This window comes from Falco cherrug, chromosome 5 (assembly GCF_023634085.1).
Source record: "Falco cherrug isolate bFalChe1 chromosome 5, bFalChe1.pri, whole genome shotgun sequence".
Taxonomy (NCBI): domain Eukaryota; kingdom Metazoa; phylum Chordata; class Aves; order Falconiformes; family Falconidae; genus Falco; species Falco cherrug.
The window spans coordinates 82176165-82196729 of record NC_073701.1 but is presented as its reverse complement, the minus strand read 5'-3'; the positions used below and the strand labels follow the sequence as shown (position 1 = coordinate 82196729).

The 20565-nt window shown below is 40.6% G+C and overlaps 1 protein-coding gene across 2 annotated transcripts in view; it reads right to left on the bottom strand.

Moving 5' to 3' along the window:
* CPED1 (cadherin like and PC-esterase domain containing 1) overlaps positions 1-20565 on the bottom strand; it is a 155106-nt gene that overhangs the window by 75631 nt on the left and 58910 nt on the right. For both annotated transcript variants that reach the window (XM_027809038.2, XM_027809039.2), the window contains exons 8-12: positions 10262-10404; positions 8785-8857; positions 7213-7377; positions 6108-6212; positions 5022-5191 (exon numbers count right to left, since the gene is read on the bottom strand). In XM_027809038.2, coding sequence (XP_027664839.2) covers positions 5022-5191; positions 6108-6212; positions 7213-7377; positions 8785-8857; positions 10262-10404 — 656 coding nt within the window. The remainder of the gene's footprint in view (positions 1-5021; positions 5192-6107; positions 6213-7212; positions 7378-8784; positions 8858-10261; positions 10405-20565) is intronic.

Sequence of the window (20565 nt, the reverse complement as noted above, 5' to 3'; positions counted from 1 at the left end):
GCTTCTCTGCAATCCATGTACTGGACCTCTGGGTAACAGACCTTTTCAGAGGTCTGTTAGTATTTCTTAAAGCTTTCACGTGTTTTCCTCACAGTGTTTTCCATAGAAGTTCTCATAAAGCAGCTTCTTCCCCGATACTGCTGCACATTCAGTTTGGATTTTAAAAGACACAAAGTCACTGTCTGTGCCAAGGAAGGGAGGTGGCAATATTGTTCTGTGCAATCAGCCATCACTTAATGTTTCACAGGAGCTGCTGGAAGCAGCATCGAGGTTAGTAACGGTAAAAGGTGAACTGTCTGATAATAAAACAGAGATTTCTGAATCGTCTCAATGAGATAAGGAAAGAAGTAGCTGGCAGATCTGTGTGTCTCTGTGCACATGAAAATGTAGTTCTTAGCTTGCAGTGTCTAGACACCACCCTAATTTCATGCACATTCATAACCTACTTCAGAGGAGGCACTTAAACTATTAGAGACTTTGTTTTCCAAGTTATAAGTCATTTTGCACCTCTCTTTCTGCTTGCCAAGGATGTCGTGGCTAACACACATCAAACATATCCTTTCTCTCTACTGTTCCTGTTTGATTGCCCAGTCCCAAACTTTACTGTAAGGTGAAAGCACAATTTCTTAATTGTGAAAAAGTCTTAATTCTATAAAATGTCACTTTGGTTTAGCCAGAGAACACCTCAGGAGTGTGGCAACCACCACCACTGCAAGGCCCCTGCTCCCAGAGGAACGGCCTGACCTCTACGTATCGACTCTGTAAAGAGATTGTAGTTATCATCAGACAACATTAAGAGATATATAATAACTTTATCTAATTACCACAGGGTATCAAAATGTAATATTTAGAAATGATATTACAGAAAGATATTCAGATCATTGTATTTACAAAAAGATACTCAGATTTTGGCATGGCCAGCAGGACAAGGGCAGTGATCGTCCCCCCACACTTAGCACTGGTGATGCCGCACCTCAAACCCTGTGTTCAGCTCTGGGCCCCTCACTGCAAGAGGGAGCAGAGGGGCTGCAGCGTGTCCAGAGACGGGCAACGGGGCTGGGGAAGGGTCTGGAGCACAAGTCTTGTGAGGAGCAGCTGAGGGAACTGGGGGTGTTTAGTCTAGAGAGATGGAGGCTCAGGGGAGGCCTTACCTCTCTCTACAGCTACCTGACAGGAGGCTTGGTCGGTCTCTTCTCCCAAGTAACAAGTGACAGGACAAGAGGAGACAGCCTCAAGTTGCACCAGGGGAGGTTTAGGTTGGATATTAGGAAATATGTTTTCACTGAAAGGGTTGCCAAGCATTGGAACAGGCTGCCCAGGGAGGTGGTGGAATCACCATCCCTGGAGGTATTTAAAAGACAGGTAGATATGGTGCTAAGGGACATGATTAGTGATGGACTTGGCAGTGCTGGGTTAACAGTTGGACTCCATGATCTTAAAGGTCCTTTCCAACCTAAATGATTCTATGATTCCATGATTTATCTTTGCTGAAGACTGGGATTTTAATCATCAGAACCATAAGTTTTCCTTTGTTCAAGCTCCTTGCAGTTCAGCAGGCTGAGGAACGATGCAGTTATGAAGCATTCCCTTGGGAAGGGAGTGGCTGGGATCCTGGGCTCTGCAGAGTCCTTTCCTTCACATGCTGATACTCAAGAAGGGTCCTTTATTTGTTTCAGTGGCCCCTTGTTAGTATCTCAGAGGAGCTATCAAGCACAGATGTGCACATTGCCTACACACTTTGCAATTAGCTCTAATGAAACTAATGACTGCACGTCAGGTACCCTAGGTGAGCCCATGCTTGTGAATGTACCTTTTGAAAGATCCCAAACTGCTGACAGTGAACCTGTCCTTTAGGAATCTCTCTGATGCAGCAAAGGAGAAATCTAGAGGACTGACAGCAGCAATGGTAATGTCATCTGATGGTCTGAGCAATCAGAGACATCAGCAATGAAGGATGTATAGAAATAGGGGATATCTTTCATAAGATTAAAATACAAAAAGGAAAAAATCTAGTCACTTTTGGGGCCTCCAACGGATGTGTTAGCTGTGGATAGTGCAATTTTCAATTGGTTGTAAAGTCAACACTGAGACCATATTTCAGGATTTAGTAGAGTTATGAATTTTATTTCTTTAGATTATGTTTTGTAGGTATCTCTTGAGGAGGCACTGGAGGTAATTTTGTGAGATGTGATCATGAGCAATTTGTTTCTGTTTGATTAAATGGCAGCGTGAACTTTCTAGTTTGTAGTGTTTGCTTGGTTTCAGTCACAAAGTTTCCATGAAGGTCTTTGGTTCACCATACTATCTTGTGCCTATCTTCAAAAGAGAAATACAAAATTGCAGACTCAAGAGTGGGATTTGTTTTCTGGCACTTAATCTCAACTGACACTCTCCTTTCCTCCTTTCCTTTCTTACTCCTCCCATTGCAGATCGGTGATCTTATCCAAACTTCCTTGCTGTTGTCTTCTTCTGCCCCATAGACCAAACCATGTTTGTTTCTTAAAGTGCCCAGGTGAAAAGCATGACCAAGTTAAACTCCAGTAAATTATTTTCAGTCCAAATTCATTTTGACAGCTACTGCTTCTATTTTGACTTTGCACGCGAGAGGCTAGTAACACTTTTCCAAATTTGATTTCATAAAAGCATTTGCAACCTTATTAATCTGCTTAAGAATTTGTCTTATGCAAATACAGAAGGGTTAGCTTTTCTCACTAATCTGATTCTCCCATGCTACCCTGCTGTCTGGCACAGTCAAACATACTTGCCATGATACTTCATAGCCACTATTCTGAAAGGCAATAATGATGTATGTCTTAAGTCATGTCACAAATCGAAACTGAATAGAGTTGAAAAACAGTGCACAAACAATGCAGAAAATTGATTTCAGTGCATATGTTAAAAAGTACCACTCCATCACTTTCAAAGAACTTTCTCATATGTTTTTCCAATGCATTGGAGATAGTCTTTCTAACCTAGGCTCTAACCATTTCATTATAGTTTGAGATGAGTTTCTACAGTTCTTGCTTCTCCTGTGGAAGGAATTCACAGAGTACACTAGTACCATTTAAGATTTCATTACTAGTCATGTAGATGAAATGGGTTAAGAATAGTAGACCAAGAAACTTCTTTAAATCCTGTCTCCATCCTATGGATTCATAACCAGTGAACAGAATAAGATGACCTAATTCAGAAGTCATTATTTTTCCCATAAGTATCTTGTCTGGTTGGACAATTAGCTATGCATATCACTGGATTTTGTAAATGGAAATACCAATTTTGCATAGTCAGAGAAATAAGAACTGTTAAAAAAAACCAACAAAACAACCTCACTTTAACTGAAGAAACTCAGGAAAAGTGTTCTGATATACAAACTCATCAAAGTTGGGAATCTCAAAAAAGATTAATCAAAGCTCAAAGAGAATGCATACCTGAGTTATCTGGGGAGTAAGCTCTACTAAACTCTTTCTTCCTTGCAGTTAAGTACAATTACCTGCATATCTGACACATGCATCACCATCACATGCATGTAGGTATAGGAGTGGAAAATTACAATTTAACAATGTCAAAACACATGGTTTTTTTACAGTGAATAAACAGAATAGCATTGTTAGCTTAGCCATTTCGGAAAAATACAGTGAAAGGCAGCAGATTGGCCCATGCCTTGGAGAAAGGTAATGGCACTTCTACATATTTATACACATACAATAATATTCAACTTGAAGAAAAAAAAGAGGCCAAGGGGCTTGCTCAAAGTGAGTGAGTGGCACAGCTTAGAACAGAAAACTGCCAAAGGTTGGTATGCTTTGATATGCAAACCTAAATATTTCGGCAAAAGGGCAAGGGCTCACACATGAATGCAAGCAGCTGCATCTTTGAGTTACTTTTCATGGAGTGGCCAGCAGTAACAACAATACTTAGCACATTCATGGAGCTATGTATTTTCAAAACACTAATAAACAGTTACCTAGCACAGTGGTAAAGTATAAGCTCTACTTCATAGCTAAACAAACATATAGATAACTACTGACTTGCTGAAAGCCGCACCCAATTCAATAAGGAACAAAGTTAAAACTTAAAAAATATTACAGATGCCTTATATAGTCACTACAGCATTCTCCAAGCAAAATGCAAAAAATACTGTCATTCACACGTTTAACTCGAGATTCAGTGGAATGGAGCACACATTCTGTCTAACGTGCCTCTGTTCCAAAGCCCTTGTTTGTGTAATCAGTAAAGAAGTATGGCATATATGCATATGAAATATCATTAACCAAAAGATAATGAGCCCCAAACCCACGTTTTTACAAATTTTAGACTAAACATATGTATCCTACAACTTTTCCTCTTCTTTCCATTAATTCCATACTCCCTCTTTTCTTCCCTCCCTCCCTCCCTCCTTTTCTTCCTTCTTTTCTCCCTCCCTCCTTATGAATGTTAAATTTTCTCGCCAGAAGCTCAATGGATCTAACCTTGTCATTACAATATTTTCCCAGCTTTTTAAAAAAAGTTAAAATTACATTCTCAGACTATTATGCTCTTCAGCCTGTCACTTGTTGGACAGAAAATTTAGAGCCACAGAAAATTATTAGTCCCTTTTGGAAAAATCTTCACCTGAAATTTTATATTTTCTTCACGATTTTGCTTTTGATTGGTGAATAAATTAAAAGACAGTCAACCCTGGTAAGCAATCCTAAGTTTTAGTTCACTATTGTTCAGAAACAACCTACTTAATTTACTTCATATTTCTTAAAAAAACATTTATTGTAGCTCTAATTAATTTTTTAACCCAGAGTCCTCTGTATCAGAAAGAGAGGAAAAGGGACAAAACTGTCCTATGTAGAAATCTAGCTACAACTCTAACAGCAGAATGGCTGACACTGCTCCATGATGGACCTTCATCTCAAGTGTTGTAAGTCCACCTGCATCTACTTTTTTTAAAATTTTGTGATGCTCACTGGAGCTACTGTAATTAATATAATTTAAGGAACTACCCTCAATGGATCATGTAATAGCTATCTTACCATTCTGAAAGATTTGTATTTGCCTCTTTAGTCATGAACTGGAATTGTTCAAGTAAACTGGAAAGCAACCAATGCACAGTCAGGACTGAACCAAGCCGCCTCATTGGGTCTACCATGTGATAAAGGTCACGCAGGAAAGTTTGAATCTTGGGTGCAGCAGAAGGGAAAAGCTGAAAAGAGAGACACTGATTAGAGACTGCACATTATAATATTTGTAAAATGCAAAGTAGTGCAATTATTAGAAGACAGTGTATATAGCATATGCATGGATATATATTTTAGTGTTCTTTCCCCCACATGTAGAAAAGGACTGTCTAGCCCAGCCTTGCAAATCAGGATTACTACTATTGACATGGAAGTCTAACTCCTTTGCCTCTGATTCGACTTCCAGATCTATTAGACTCAATCCCTCTTCAGAAAGCCTCATCATTTCCCAGCCCTGATACCCAGCAGATCTAGAAGAAATCCTTATATTATGCAGGCTTTCTGAATAACAGACCCAGTTACAGATTTTTGTTTCCTCAGTTCTTGCCATTTCCCTCATTAACTGCCTTGCCTGTTCACAGGCACTGATGGTTATTCCTCCATCTCTGTTCTCCAAAAATGAACTCAATTGAAGTTTGAAAAAGATGCCAGATTATATATTCCACTTGCTGTTTTCACCACTTCTTCACCTATATCAATTCTCTTGGCATGATCTCAGTGTTGTACTGTCTCCAGTTCTTCCATTCACACCTGCTTTGCTTCATTGTAATTCTATTTTCTTACCAACTCATCAGTCATTTACATGGTTTTCTTCCTTTTCCTTTCCTTCTATTTTCTGGTATCTGTTTCTGCTTTAGCTGTTCTTTTCAATAAATCTTCAATTCAAATTCTCTGCTCTATTTCTTTATCTCTTTTAATTTAAATCCCCTAAATCCTCCAAAATAAGATCAGCATAACCTCTATTTCCCTGCTTCCCTGTCCATCCAGCCTAATGCATGGGCCAGAGACAGCAAAGAATGGTAATGAAGGAAAAAAAGTTAAGATTTATATTAAAAAAGTATCCAATACAACTAAATTCTGTTTATTTATTTATTTATTTACCAGCTCAAATTGTCCAAGACTCTTCAGCTCCTTTATGAAAGTAATCATTGAATTTATCTCTTCTAAAGACAAACATTGCTCATCTTCTCTGTGGTAAGTTCCATCCTATGAAGGAAAGGGTAGCACAGTCTGGTGAAATCACATGGAAAGCCATGTGCTTTCATTAGACCCCAATCCCTTTGGTGATCAAAGGAACAAGTTACAGCGGCTCCCAACTTGCCCTAACCTCATCCAAAGTTATGTCAAGCCCGCTCCTTGATAGCTCTTCCCATTTTTTATTCTAGTTTATTCTAGACTAGACTGTGCATTAGCTTTGTGGAGAAAAGTACTCACAGAAACCACCACGGGAAGAGACTGCAAGCACAGACAATGAAGTGGACAGTTTGAAATGTGGCATGGTCTCCTATGGAACACAGACTTAGGTAATCGTGCCATACATGTGCATGTCTGCAGCTTCCCACTTTATTCTATCACAAATTTAGAACCCATGACCCTCTTCTAGTCAACAACTGTCTGAAAGGCAGAAGTCACATGGATAATTCAGTCCCTGTAAGTCTTGCAAGCAGGGATCTCCTCAGAAATGCACCAGACGGAGAAATACTGTTAGTGATCCCAGCTTGTCAGAAATAGTTTTCACTAGTGAGGCAAACTTTATACAGATCCTATAAATGCAAAAAAAAAAAAAAAAAAATGCAATTGGATCTTGCATCTAAAATAAGACACAAAACTGTGGGAATCAAAATTTAATTCTGATGCTCATGAATCTATATGAATCTACAGTTCTAGGTCTATGAAACACACAAACCTGTATATTAAAAAAGACCGTTTAAAAAAATGGTGGGGAAATTACTTTGTTAAAATTTTAAATATATCATTAAAGTACGGTACTTTGAGAAATTACATAATTTGAGAGTGGAATTTTTATAAAAGAAAATTAGATTGTTTAATATAATTGCAGTTTTATTCCCCAGAATTCAGTAACAGATAGTTATGATTAAATAAATACTTAATTCTGTAAGTTGGCACTTATGATTTCAGAAAGGCATACAACTTAGAATGAAATATTTTCACATATTAATAATAAGGAAAAGGTGGAATGAACTACCTTGCTCACAGTTGATCCATATATTTTTTGTAAAGCTTCTATGAAACTGAATGTTGAGGATTCATTAGATAAGAGAAATTTAAAGGTATCTTCAAAAAGAAATTCTTTGAAAGTTTGGTCCTGAGTATTTGATTCATCATCTTGAAAGTCGAAGTTTTCGTGCACCTGTTGGAAACAATGCAAGAATTTATAGTTTGGATATCAAGTCCAGTCTTCTCATAACCACATATACCAAACTGGAACTATTTATTAAGAAAAAAGTGATAATAACACCAATAAAACAGACAGGATTATAACAAATGCTGTACTACGTTTTCTGTCAGAACTACGCACCACAATGTTTGCTGACCTCCAGTGGCTAGAGTACAATATCACATTCCCATGTGAGAGCTTTTATTCATGTGCTTGATTTGAATTTTCATAAACAGTTATTATTTATAATTATAAGTATTGTAAATAATTATTAATAAGTTAATAAGAAACTATTAAACCCTACTGATTTACTGTACATGTATGGATTATGGCTGATGGTTGAGACTACTATGCAGGCAGGTAAACACTATGCTTTATTTTTAGTTTTTTAAGCAGCTCCTGGGAGAATTTTTTCACAGGCTGGTATACAATTATTAAATTGTTATGACAGGTCACATTTCTTACACTAGCTAAACAATTCTTGTCAGACTAATTAAGGATATTAATAAAGTCTTCATGGATCTTTTAGATTATGCAAACTTTCTTTCTTATGTCCATTTTTCCTTTGTGTTTAAAGGAATTATTTTTTTATTATTATTTATTTTGTGAAGGATGGAGATATTGACTGCACTGTTGTTACTAGAAACTTGAACAGATTTTAACTGAGGATGAATTTTAAAAGTATTCTCCTGTAATTTCCCAGGATATATTTATTCATTGGGGTTTTTTGTATCATATGGACAAAGATTTTATATACCTTGGTATGTACAATTAGTATGTATATATAGGGGTAATGAGAAGCAGCTGGAAAGCAGTACAATTTTCATTTCTAAACAGGCTGCTCTGAGGCAGGAGTGGTACAAAACTGGCACAGGAAGTTTATGCCACCAGTCACATTTCTCTGTTGTTGAGGGCCGGAGGATGGTCCAGGAAGAAGACAGCACAGTGGAGGTTAAAGCACTTCATGAACTGAAGAAGTACAATATAATTCATTGAGAACTTTAATTTGTATTAAAAGCCAACTGTGGTATTTTAACTTCCTCCCTTCACCTTTGTTCTGACACAGTTAATACCTAACTCTACTTTCATGCAGTGCATCCCATGGATATTGTTTTGCTGATATTCACATTGGCGTGATAGTCCTTTAATGCCAAACCTGAAAGTTTTTCACATTTTAATGGTGTGGTGAACTTCATCACAGGAAATCTGTCCCTTAAAAACTGGTTTCTTCCACAGCAACACTCCACTTTTAGGCAAAATTAATATTAATGTATTTGTATATTCCTCAGAGATTTGAGGGTACCTATCAAAGAAGGTTCCCTCCTGTGTTCTTTTTGGTGTAAATTTTTTGGGTCAAGCAATAATCTGTAATTTTCTCACCTCAAGAACTACTGGGTATATGGAGGTGCCAAATCCAATGTCAAAGGTTAGCATCTGAAAACATTGGCTGCATCTGAAATACAATATAACAGGAATCACATTCAGTGAGGTTAGTTAGGTACTGCTGTGAAATGTAGAATTGTGGAATCATTTATGCTGGAAAAGACCTTTAAGACCATCAAGTCCAACATAACACTGCTAAGTTCACTACTAATCTGTATCCCTATATATGCTGCAATGACATACACACAGGTCCAGAGAACACACACAAGAATGTACACACATAGGTCAAGAGACAGCATGCGATGCAGATTAAATAAAATTTCTAAGAAGAGACAGCAGCATTAAACATACATTGAGTCAGACTGTGAGCTGACAAAACCAGTGCTACATTAAAGTGTATTCATAGGGTTGACTTTTAAACCAGTGAGGGAGGTGAACTACGCTGGAGGATGAAATGCCTTTTGATGAAAATTAGGTCCTGCAAAAGTCTTGAAACATCTGGGGGGCAAGAGATGGTGAAACTAACTCTCCGGGCTTATTGAAGCCTAAGAGTTGTGCTGCACCTACGGGGACGTTTAAAGGCATGGGCCAGGAGCTCTAAGCAAGTCTTGGGTTACACAACCAAGAGATATCCACCCCATTGGTAAAAAAATGTTAGCATTTCAACCACTGTAAAAATAGTTCCACCCCTGTTACACTCTTCCCCTCCTCACTACCCTCTCCACTCACAATGTAGGCTTTATTCCCAACTTGCATAAGTCAAATAATGTGCTTTATGGTACTGCTACTAAAACATCTGGGATCTCAAATAGCTTTATAAAACATATAAATGTAATAAACAGTAACTTATTTAGTATTTATCATAAAAATGTCAGGGATATGACATAACATATGTCGAACAAATTAATTTTAATTAATAAAAATACTACATAATAAAGGTTGAGTTATGTGTAAGAACTGTAACACTCTAATAGAAGTGACTACAATGATATAACACCCACAGTAATGTGACTGTTGCTCCCTAGGTGTATCTCATAAGGTACATTTCATGAAGTATTCTACATTGTTTTTTGTTCAGATTGCCTGCTGCAGCCAGCTCTGAACCATCTGGGCTACTCTAACATTAAATATTTGACATATGACCAAAGGCTCACTGAAGGGAAATACAGCTTTATATATGTTACGACTAGCCCAACCGTGAGTAATTTCTGTTCATTTGTGCTGCCTGAAACGCTTCATCAGGACATAGCAGCTGGTCCTAAGTATTCATCATAACATTTGCACAAACTGGAAACACTGTAGATATTGCAGTTTTACTCCTTAAATGCAGCATGTCCTCACTTTATAAGGAAGTATGAAATAGCAGGGGATTGTTTTATTTTAGAAGTCATGTTTCTTGTATAATTTCTATTCTTTTCTAAGAAGCTAAGTTATCTTGACAATAACATAGTAATGATCACTGCAAGTCACTTACTGATTGAAAGAATTTGGTCCTGAGGCAGATGATTCACTGAAGACCTCAGTTATAAGTAGAAGTTTGCTTATAGCTTCCTTCATGTTGTTGAAGGCTTGTTGAGGAGAACTGCTTTTGAAGAATATCTCAAAAAACCTTTGTAGCTGTGAATAAGATTACATATATTTTTGAACATTTATAGTATCAGTGTTTAAGATCATAAATTAAAAGGCTGGTAGAAGTAAAACTTGCCTTAGAATGTCAACTCCAGTTCTTATTCATTCACACAGTAAAGTGGCATGAAAAGCTCTACACAGCATACTAGTGAGAATGATTTTTTTGTTTACAAATAAGTACATCAGAAACAAACTCTGTATTGATGTTTTAAAAAATATTGCTCACAGTCTAAGCTTACTTCACTAAAACCTTTTGCTGTCACTGGTTATAGGCAATGGAAACCACAAACACTTATTTCTTCAGCAATAAGTAATAGCACACTCACAGTAAAAGCCTTTTCTCTTTTTAACATACTGTGCCAAGGGTTATCCCACTTGAACTTGAGTAAAAATCCACACACCAGGTTAACAAGCTTTAAAACAAACATAGAAGAAAGATGTTGAAAAAAATATCAGCCACCGCAACCTGTGTTTTGACTGAACTCTTGCACATCCTGAGGTTTCTGGACTTGTGAATCCTCCCAGTGGCATATTCACTGGCCTGCACAACACTGTCCTCAGCTGCTTTCATCACTCATGTGAATTAACCCATCTTGTCACTTCAGGTGATTCAGGGAAAGAGCTGGAGCAGCACAGAGCCCCAGTGATGAGTGGACACAGACAGGTTTTGTTGCAAGAGTCCTCTGCGCTAAAAAATGGGCTGCCTTTGAACTATATTTCCATTAGAGTTATCACACAGCACAGAACTCAAATAATGTCTGAACTATGTAAAACTATCAGATAATTTAGTAGTAATATATTAAGAAACAGATGCATTTATATAGTAAAAAAGTGTTATCTTCTGAGATAAGGCACATAAAGTACACATAGAACATGTTCAGTATTGATATTCTTGAAAGAAAAATTTCTGGCTATTTCCAGAAATTTCTCTACTAAATTGACTTAGAAATTTCATTATATATTTTCTGTTATCACCCACTTATACATGTCCCACTGGGGTAACATGATGGAAGCGTGCAGCCTTCTGTAGACAACCCCACTGGGGATGAATGTGGTTGGTGTCTCTCTAGCTGCCTTTGATTACTACGGTCACAACTGAGTATCCACCGTGGATGGGTTAACCAAGCCTGACCTTTAGCAGAAGTCTGCAACAATGTTTAATGTGATATTTTGGCTCTAACAGAGAATTACAGAAGCACAGAATGGTTGAGGTTAGAAGGGATGTCTGGAGGTTATCTTGTCCAACCCCACTGCTCAAGCAGGGTCATCTACAGCCAGGTGGCCAGGACTGTGTCCAGATACCTTTAGAATACCTCCAAGGATAAAGACTTGCACATAGGATATAGCTCACATGACTGGAATGGTGTCATGGATGGCTACATACATTTTAGAAAAGACAGGCCAGCAAAGAGGAGTGGTGGAGTTGCTCTTCACATGAGAGAGCAAATAGAATGCATCAAGCTCTGCCTAGGGGTCGATGCAGAACGAGTCAAGAGCTTATGAGTAAAGATTAAGGGGCAGGACAACATGGGTGACACTGTTGTGGGTGCTTGCTACAGGCCACCTGATCAGGGATAGGAAGCCAGTGAGGCCTTGTACAGACACTCGGAGGTAGCCTCATGATCACAGGCCCTGGTTCTCATGGGGGACTTGATAACCTCCCTGATATCTGTTGAAAGGACAACACAGCTAGGCGCACGCAGTCCAGGAGGTTCCTGCAGAGCATTGATGATAACTTTTTTTGGCACGGGTGGTGGAGAGGCCAGCAACGTGAGGTGTGCTACTGGACCTTGTACTAACAAAGGACTGGCTGGGGACAAGGCTGGGGGCAGCCTTGGCTGCAGTGACCATGAGATGGTGGAATTCAGAGAATGGAGAAAGCAGGGCAACAAGCAGGATTGCGGCCCTGGACTTCAGGAGAGCTAACTCTGGCCTCTTCAGGTACCTGTTTGGAGGAATCCCATGGATCAGGTCTCTAGAATGCAGGGGGGTCCAAGAGAGCTGGCTAATATTCAAGCATCACTTCCTCTAGGCTCAAGATTGGTGCATCCTTATGAGTAGGAAATCAAGCAAAGAAGGCAGGAGGCCTGCCTGGGTAAGCAAAGAGCTTCTGGCAAACCTCAAACAGAAGGACATTTATGGGATGTGGAAAAAGGGACAGGCCACTTGAGAGTACTATAGGAACATTGTCAGAACATGCAGGGAGGCAATGAGGAAGACTTAGGTCCATTTGGAATTAAATCTGGTGAGGGAGGTCAAGGATAACAAGAAGTACTTGTTCAAGTACATCAGCAGCAATAGGATGGCTAGAGAAAATGTGAGCCTGCTGCTGAATGAGGTGGGTACCCTGGCAATGATGGACACTACTAAGTGCTGCCTTTGCTTCAGTATTTACTGCTAAGGCCAGCCCTCCCAGACCCTGGAGGCAAGAGAAGCCTGGAGAAAGGAAGACTCTCCCTTGGTCAATCAGGATCATGTTAGAGATTACTTTAAGCAAACTTGACACCCACAGATCCATGTGCCCCAACGGGATGCACCCCTGAGTGTTGAGGGAGCTGGCAGATGTTATTGCTAAGCCACTCTCCATCATCTTTGAAAGGTCATGGAGAACAGGAGAGGTGTCTGAGGACTGGAGGAAAGCCAGTGTCACTCCTGTCTTCAAAAAGGGCAAGAAGGACAACCCAGGAAACTACAGGTTGGTCAGCCTCACTTCCACCCCTGGAAAGGTGATGAAACAGCTCATCCTGGAGGTCACCTCGAAGCGTGAGGAGGAAAAGAAGGTCATTAGGAACGGTGAACATGGATTCACCAAGAGGCAATGATGCCTGATGAACCTGGTAGTCTTCTATGATGGAATGACTGGATAGGTAGACAAGGGGAGAGTGGTGGATGTGGTCTGCCTTGACCTCAGCAAGGCTTTGACGCTGTCTCCCATAACATCCTCATAGGTAAGCTCAGGCAGTGTGGGTTAGATGGGTGGATGGTGAGGTGGACTGAGAACTGGCTGAATGGCAGAGATCAGAGGGTCAGCAGCAGCAGTGTAGAGTCCAGCTGGAGGCCTGTAGCCAGCGGTGTTCCCCAGGGGTCAGTATGGGGTCCAGGCTTGTTCAATCTATTCATCAATGACCTGGATGAGGGGACAGAGCCACCCTCAGCAGTTTACTGATGATACAGAACTGGGAGGCTCCACTGATCCCTCAGGAGGCCGCGCTGCCATTCAATGAGACCTGGGCAGGCTAGAGAGTTGGGCAGATGAACTGATGAATTTCAACAAAGGCAAGTGTAGGGTCCTGCACCTGGGGAGGGACAGCCTCGTGCACCAGTACAGGCTGGGGCTGACCTGCTGGGAGGCAGCTCTGCAGAGAAAGGCCTGGGAGTGCTGGTGGACAGCAAGGTGCCCATGAACCAGCAGTGTGCCTTTGTGGCCAAGAAGGCCAATGGGATCTTGGAGTGCATTAGGAGGATCATGGCCAGCAGGCCAAGAGAGTATATCCACATCTGGAGCATTGTGTCCAGTTCTGGGCTTCCCCATTCAAGAGAGACAGGGAACTACTGGAGAGGGCCCAGCGGAGGGCTACGGGGATGGTGAGGGGACTGGAGCATCTCCCCTGTGAGGGAAGGCTGAGGGAGCTGGGCCTGTGTAGCCTGGGGAAGAGACGGCTGAGGGGGGATCTTGTCAATGCCTACAAATATCTTAGGGGAGAGTGTCAGGAGGATGGGGCCAGGCTCTTTTCAGTGGTGCCCAGCGACAGGACAAGGGGCAACGGGCACAAATTGCAACACAAGAAGTTCCACCTGTATATGAGGAAGAACTTCTTTACTTTGAGGGTGGCAGAGCACTGGAACAGGCTGCCCAGAGAGGCTGTGGAGTCTCCTTCTCTGGAGACATTCAAAGCCCACCTGGACGTGTCTCTGTGCCACCTGCTGTAGGTGAAGCTGCTTTAGCAGGGGGTTGGACTAGATGGTCTCCAGAGGTCCCTTCCAACCCTGATCATTCTGTGACTCCACAGTGTCTCTGGGCAACTTGTACCAGTGCTCAATCACCTTCACAGTAAAAAAGTGTTTCCTGACCTTCGGAAGGAAACTGCTGTGTTTCAGCCTATGGCCTCTTGTGCTGTCACTGGGCACCACTAAAAAGAGCCTGACCTTCTTTTCTTTACAGCCTCCCTTCAGGTATTGATACCTGATGAGATCCCCCTAAGCCCCTGAAAAGCTTCTCCAGGCTAAACAGTCCCAGCTCTCTCAGACTTTCATCACATAAGAAATGCTCCAGTCCCTTAGTCGTCTTAGCGGCCCTCCTCTGAACTCTCTCCACATCCCTCTTGCACTGGAGAGTCCAGAACTGGGCACAGTACTCCAGATGTGCCACAAGGGCAGACTGCTGGCTGATGACCAACTTAGTGTCCACCAAGATTCCTAGGTCCTTTTCTGCAAAGCTGCTTTCCCGTGGGTTGGCCTCCAGCAAGTACTGGTGTCTTTGTTGTTCCTTCGTTGTTCCTTCCCAGGTACAGGACTTTGCACTTCCCCTTGCTGAACTCCATGAGGTTCCTGTCAGCCTATTTTTCCAGCCTGTTGAGGTCCCTCTGGGTGGCAGCATGACCCTTTGTTGTATCATCCACTCCTCCTAGTTTTGTTTCATTAAAGGGTACACTCTCTCCCATCATCCAGACATTTAACAAAGATGTTGAACAAGAATGGACCCACTAAGGATCCCTGGGGTACACCGTTAGTTACGGGTGATGTGTTATGATGTATTCACTGTGCAAACACCAGATCTTGCCACATACTTCTGTGCACTCTAGGCCACGGAATTTTCTAGACAGTGTTGGAGCCTCCCCTCATGAGCATGAATACTGCCAAGCATGCTGGTGTGCATCAGCATGGATGAATTGCTTTCAGTTTCTTCAGGCAGCATATTGCACTTAAGTGTAATAAGCACTCTCCACTTTCCTTTTCAAAAAACCTACCGCCAGCCATGGGAAATCCTCAAGTACGCAGCTAACAATGGTTGTCCTTTGCTATTTGCTCTCTTCAGTTCTAGTAGCTCCATTCCGTTTTGCTGGTAAATAACTTGTGGGTAGGAAGTTGGTCGGCCTGTCTTCCAGTTCTTATCACCTCTGGCTTTATTTTAACAAGTGGTTCCCTTCCCAGGCTTTACTGACTAAAAGGAAGTGTCCCCATGCGCAGATCTGGGCTGAAGGCATGCAGTGCCTAGGACATTTCCCCCTCTTTCTGATAAAGCTACTTGAAATGCCAGTAGGAACAACAGTATACATAGTAAAGTTATAAAATTAAACCTGTGACTGCCAGGCAATTGCAAAGTAAAAGTTGCACACATAGCCTCAACTCTTCCCTTTAGATATTTGCTTGATATTGAAATCTTGAATTGCATCACACTGTATTTTTATGCTGTAGAAAGTTTTCCCTATGTACTGCAATTCCATGAGTGTTTAGGGCAAAACAGCCCTGGAACTGCTATTTAGAAAGATTATGCAAATCCTCAGATCACACGCCATTTCATTGCCACAACAGACTGAAAGGGATTCCACGTTTCCCAAACTTTAAGATCACGAAAGCTGTGTTTCTCCCAGAGAGTAGTACAAAGGTTAAGAACAAGAAGCTGCACATTTTTCAAATCAGTTGTTCTGCTTTAGATTCATATCTCAGTGAAATTGTCCCGTTTCAGTTCCTTGGCCAGGCCAAACCAGTTAAATGATTATTCAAGCAAAATAAAAAATTAAAATGAAGACTCATTGCACCAAGGTGGAACTACATGGTGGTTCTTCAGCTGAGTTTGAGAACAATTTCCAGCATCTCTGCCAGATCCTGTATAGCACTCACATTCCTCCTACAGTGACTTGCACCTTTTCTCTAATTTTCTAAATCTGCAGTAGGTAATGGGGGACTAAGTGAGAAGCTCTGTTGTTTTGCTGCACAGGAAACATAAGGAGTTGCAGTATTTTGTAAGGAGAGGTGTAGATTATTGGAAGGAAGGGTGAGAGGAACAGAAAAAGCCCCATTAGCTCATTTGCTCCTCACCATGAATCAATTCCTAAGCACTTCAACACAAAGGACACGCAATGATTATATTTCTAGTGAGAATTGATGAAAGACAGAGTTATTTGCCCTACTTGCACTCAGAGCAGGCCGTTGGCTATAATAGCCAACTCTTTCCAACACAACAGGCATTGAAATAAAATTGGCTTGTCCCAGGATCTGCATTTTGCTTACATCCCCCCTTAGCCAGACCGGAGAAGCAGCATTGCACAACAGGTTCTCATTAGGGGTTATCAGGTTTCAGGACAATGTTTATTCTAAACCAGGGACAGAAAATAAATATTTAGTCAGGCTGGTTCAGGACCAACAGAGACAACAGACAAACACTTCAGATTGAATTCCAATTAATGAAAAAAATCCCATTTGTTTAAATTCAGGTTAGGTTTGAGTCCTGCAGATTCTACAGGATTCTCAGCAACTGGTAGGGAAAATGTAATCTGTATGGATTAGTGGTGATTAAGTGTGAAAACCTGCAGCAACCTCATGTTCTTCTGAGTGTGCCCAACAAAGATGCATGAATACCTGTGTTCAGCTGCAAAATACTAAAGTCACCGAGTTGAAGGTTTCTTCAGATGATCACCACTGATGCTGGTTCTCTCACCTTCAAAGGAAACAGACCACCTGTCCAGCAAGATTCAATCTCATAATTCATTGAGTGTAATTAAAAGCAGTATTGAATAGTATAAAGGGTACAGAATGGGAGAAACTGCTGGCAGTCACAGGAACTAGTGTGAGAGAAAGCTGACCTCTGGCTGGCAGTTTTTTAAGCAGAGGAATAGGGATTAAATTTTAGTAGGCTGCAAAACTTAATGCAGACATGCACGCATATTTTGTACAATGACACCATTGTATACAGAATTGCAAGACCTCTCAGAAACTTGAAGACATTCATCCACATGCTGGATGCATACAGTTGGAGGTATAGTCCACATACTTATGTAATGAAATGTGTAAATGCAGCCAAATTACATGGATCAAACACACATTCTCTGTAAAGGCAGAAAGAACTAGGAATACTCTTAAAATTAATTTTAACTCATTGACTTTCACTCACTGATAACTACTTTTGCTTTAGGATAAGCCAGTGGGAAAAAAAATTGGCTAACTCAGTATTATTTCTACAATGCTTTTTCTCTGAACACTTTGATATCTACTTTCTAAAGTCTGCAGTCATTAAAATAAGGTTTATGATCTCAGTGACACAGATCTCTTTGGCTTCTCAAAAATACACTGAACCATCAGTTAAAGGCCTGACACATTGAAAAAATGCAATTTAATTGACAAAGGAATTCCTATTTGCAAGCTTCGTGCACAGTTCATAGGGAGTCAAGGAGAGTGGAAGAGCGTGGCACCTGCAGGGCTGGATGTTATGGTGACTGTAGTAATTCCCTTGAGAGGATTTTCCTCTGGCAGTTTTTCTGCAAATGAATTTCTTAGGAGACCTGCTGGGGCAGCCTGGGGCTGAATGGTCAGCTGAGGATTGCCCTGAGAAAGTATAAAAGCAAACGGTCACAGTCTTTCTGAGCTTTTAGCTCAGTTCTAGCACAGTCTTGCCTTCTCTGAGACAAACAAGAAGGATTTTCCTTAACTAACCTTACGAATGGCAAGAAATGCAAATTGAAAACACTTGCCTTCACCGACTGCAATGGTTAGCTTTCTGTTGGTTGTAATAGGTGTTCAGAGACACAGCTCATGTGAAGGTGATTCACTCAGGTGTCAAAATCTGTAGAGGAGTCCCACCCTACAAGACTACATGGCTTAGCCTATGCACAAGTTAAACGTTATAAAGGTTACCTTTATATCTCACTGCAGAGCACAGATGCTTGAAGAGCATGATTTATGCCATCCCAAGGGAGACACCTCAAAACAGTGACATTAATTGCAATCTAAAACTGCTCTGTTCCTCCAGTGACTGTACAGGAAATCTAAATGAGACACTGAAGACAGGGAGAAGATACACTGTGGGAGTGCTCACACAGCCCACCCACAGACAACAAAACCTGTGTACCTGGAATGTACAGAACTGTCTGGGAGGATGTTTGTCCCAGACTTATCATGATAAAGAAGGTGATTATCAGTGAGATTAAAGAGTAGCAGGAAATTATAAAGTGGCTTTTGGAACAAGGAAGGAGTCAGCTTGGGAAATAGTATAAAAGCAACATGGCAATTTGTGGTGGGGGGAGAGACTTTGAGGTGAAAGCAGCAGTCAAAACCCGATCAGGCACCTCCAGAAGTCAGCCTGGCTGGCATCACAGCTTCTGCCTAGACTGCAGGGAATACTAGTGTGTAAGGATGGGCAAAGGTCCCATGTGGGTCCATGTGAAACAGGCACACACAGAGCTGGACCCCCCCACTTCTCCAAGCAGAGGTGCATGCAAGAAGAGAAGCTGCATCCTAGGAGTGCGAGGCTGTGCTTTTAACCTGTGCTGCCTGTAAGACAGGGTCTGGGTAAATGTGGGTGAGTGGGTGGTTGTGACTGCAGCTTCAGAGGGTATGTATAGAAGGATGTTTAGAAATGTGAAATGTTTATTAATGTTTTTGAAGTGTCTGCTGTCATGCTTTACCTGTTCTGTTACTGAAATTGATAGTAAATCTATTATTTTTATTACTGGTTGCCAGTTAATTACATACCATCAGTTAGCCACTTTTATCCTGGTTTTGGTTAAACAATGTGAACTTATCAATTTTTTCCTGCAAGAGTGTTTCTCTTTTGGAGGTGTAGTTGAGCTCTAAACTTACCCAAGAGGCAAGGAAATAGAAGATAAGAGGCCGTTGGGGTTACTGAGTAATTCAGTGTAATTTTGAGGTTTACATTTTGAGATTTGGTGCATCTTACTTTACAGGATTTATATGAATAGATTTTGAAAGGACCTTGCTGGTTCCTAACTGTAGCCTTCAAAACTAGATGGTGGACAAAGTTACCACAATCATATCTGAAAGCAAGGTATACTTCTGAGAAGCCAAAGCATGACCTTTGTTTTCAAGAAATTACCCTTTTTGAAGTAACAAAGGGTGTCCTCTCCAGGTGGTTCTGCTATGAATTGGAGCTATTCCCTTCTCTCTGATCAATTGGATCTGTAGGGTCTCAAAAGACTTAAGGTAATTGCCTCTCCTTTAAAACAGCTGAGGATATTTTCACTTGAATCAACTCAGTCTCTGATAATTTTCAGTATAGACTCTGTACTCTCAGTTCATTTTTGTACATTCATTCTTCTTACTGCATCTATGTTTGGTGAAACTTCTTCACCAAGGCCAAATACTTTTGCGTGTAAGTAATCATTCATAGATACAAAAATATTCTTCTACACGTAAACAAGAACCTCTTTGACTATATGTATGAAGTTATCTAAATATCTAAGATGCCTGGAAGAATACAGACTGATAGAAGTCCAGAAAAGACATATTTTACGATGAAGCTATCTCCTATATTGCCTGCTAGCACAGGCAGACCTCTCCACTGATCAGAGTGTATAGAAAAAGTCATAAGAATTGTAATGGGAGAAAAATGTACCCAAAATCAAAACAATCATTCCTGAATACATCACAGAGAAAACAGTGCGGTAATTTATCATAAATCATAGTATTAGTTTTAGGTAAATCTATTTATTCCACCCCTGATTTATTATTACGATGTGCCATTTCTCTGCAGCTTTAGCATGTCGCTTGATGAAGGGGAAAACCACAGTATTATTCAGTTATTTTATACAGTAGATTTCCCATGTATACGTATTTTTCTTTACGTAAGATTTTTTTAGGGAGATGTTATTTAATAGTTCAGGACAGAAAAAAAACCAACAAAACAAACCACAAACAAAACACCTTGTCCCTCAACACTTTTATAGCTTATTTACGTAGAGGAGAAAAGGCCATCTGAGACAGGTTTCCTCTAAACATGCTTACTGTTATGAATAAGTCCAAAGACAAAGAGCTGCTTACTAGCTTCAGCAACCACTAAATTATGTCTTTTGACTGAGACTGAACTAAGAACTGTTTCCCAATCCAGCATTGACTTCTTAGTGAAAAAGTAAAGGTGATTTACTAACAGCATTTCCCAGCTCGCTGTGAAAGCAAAAGTGGATCAGCTTGATTAAG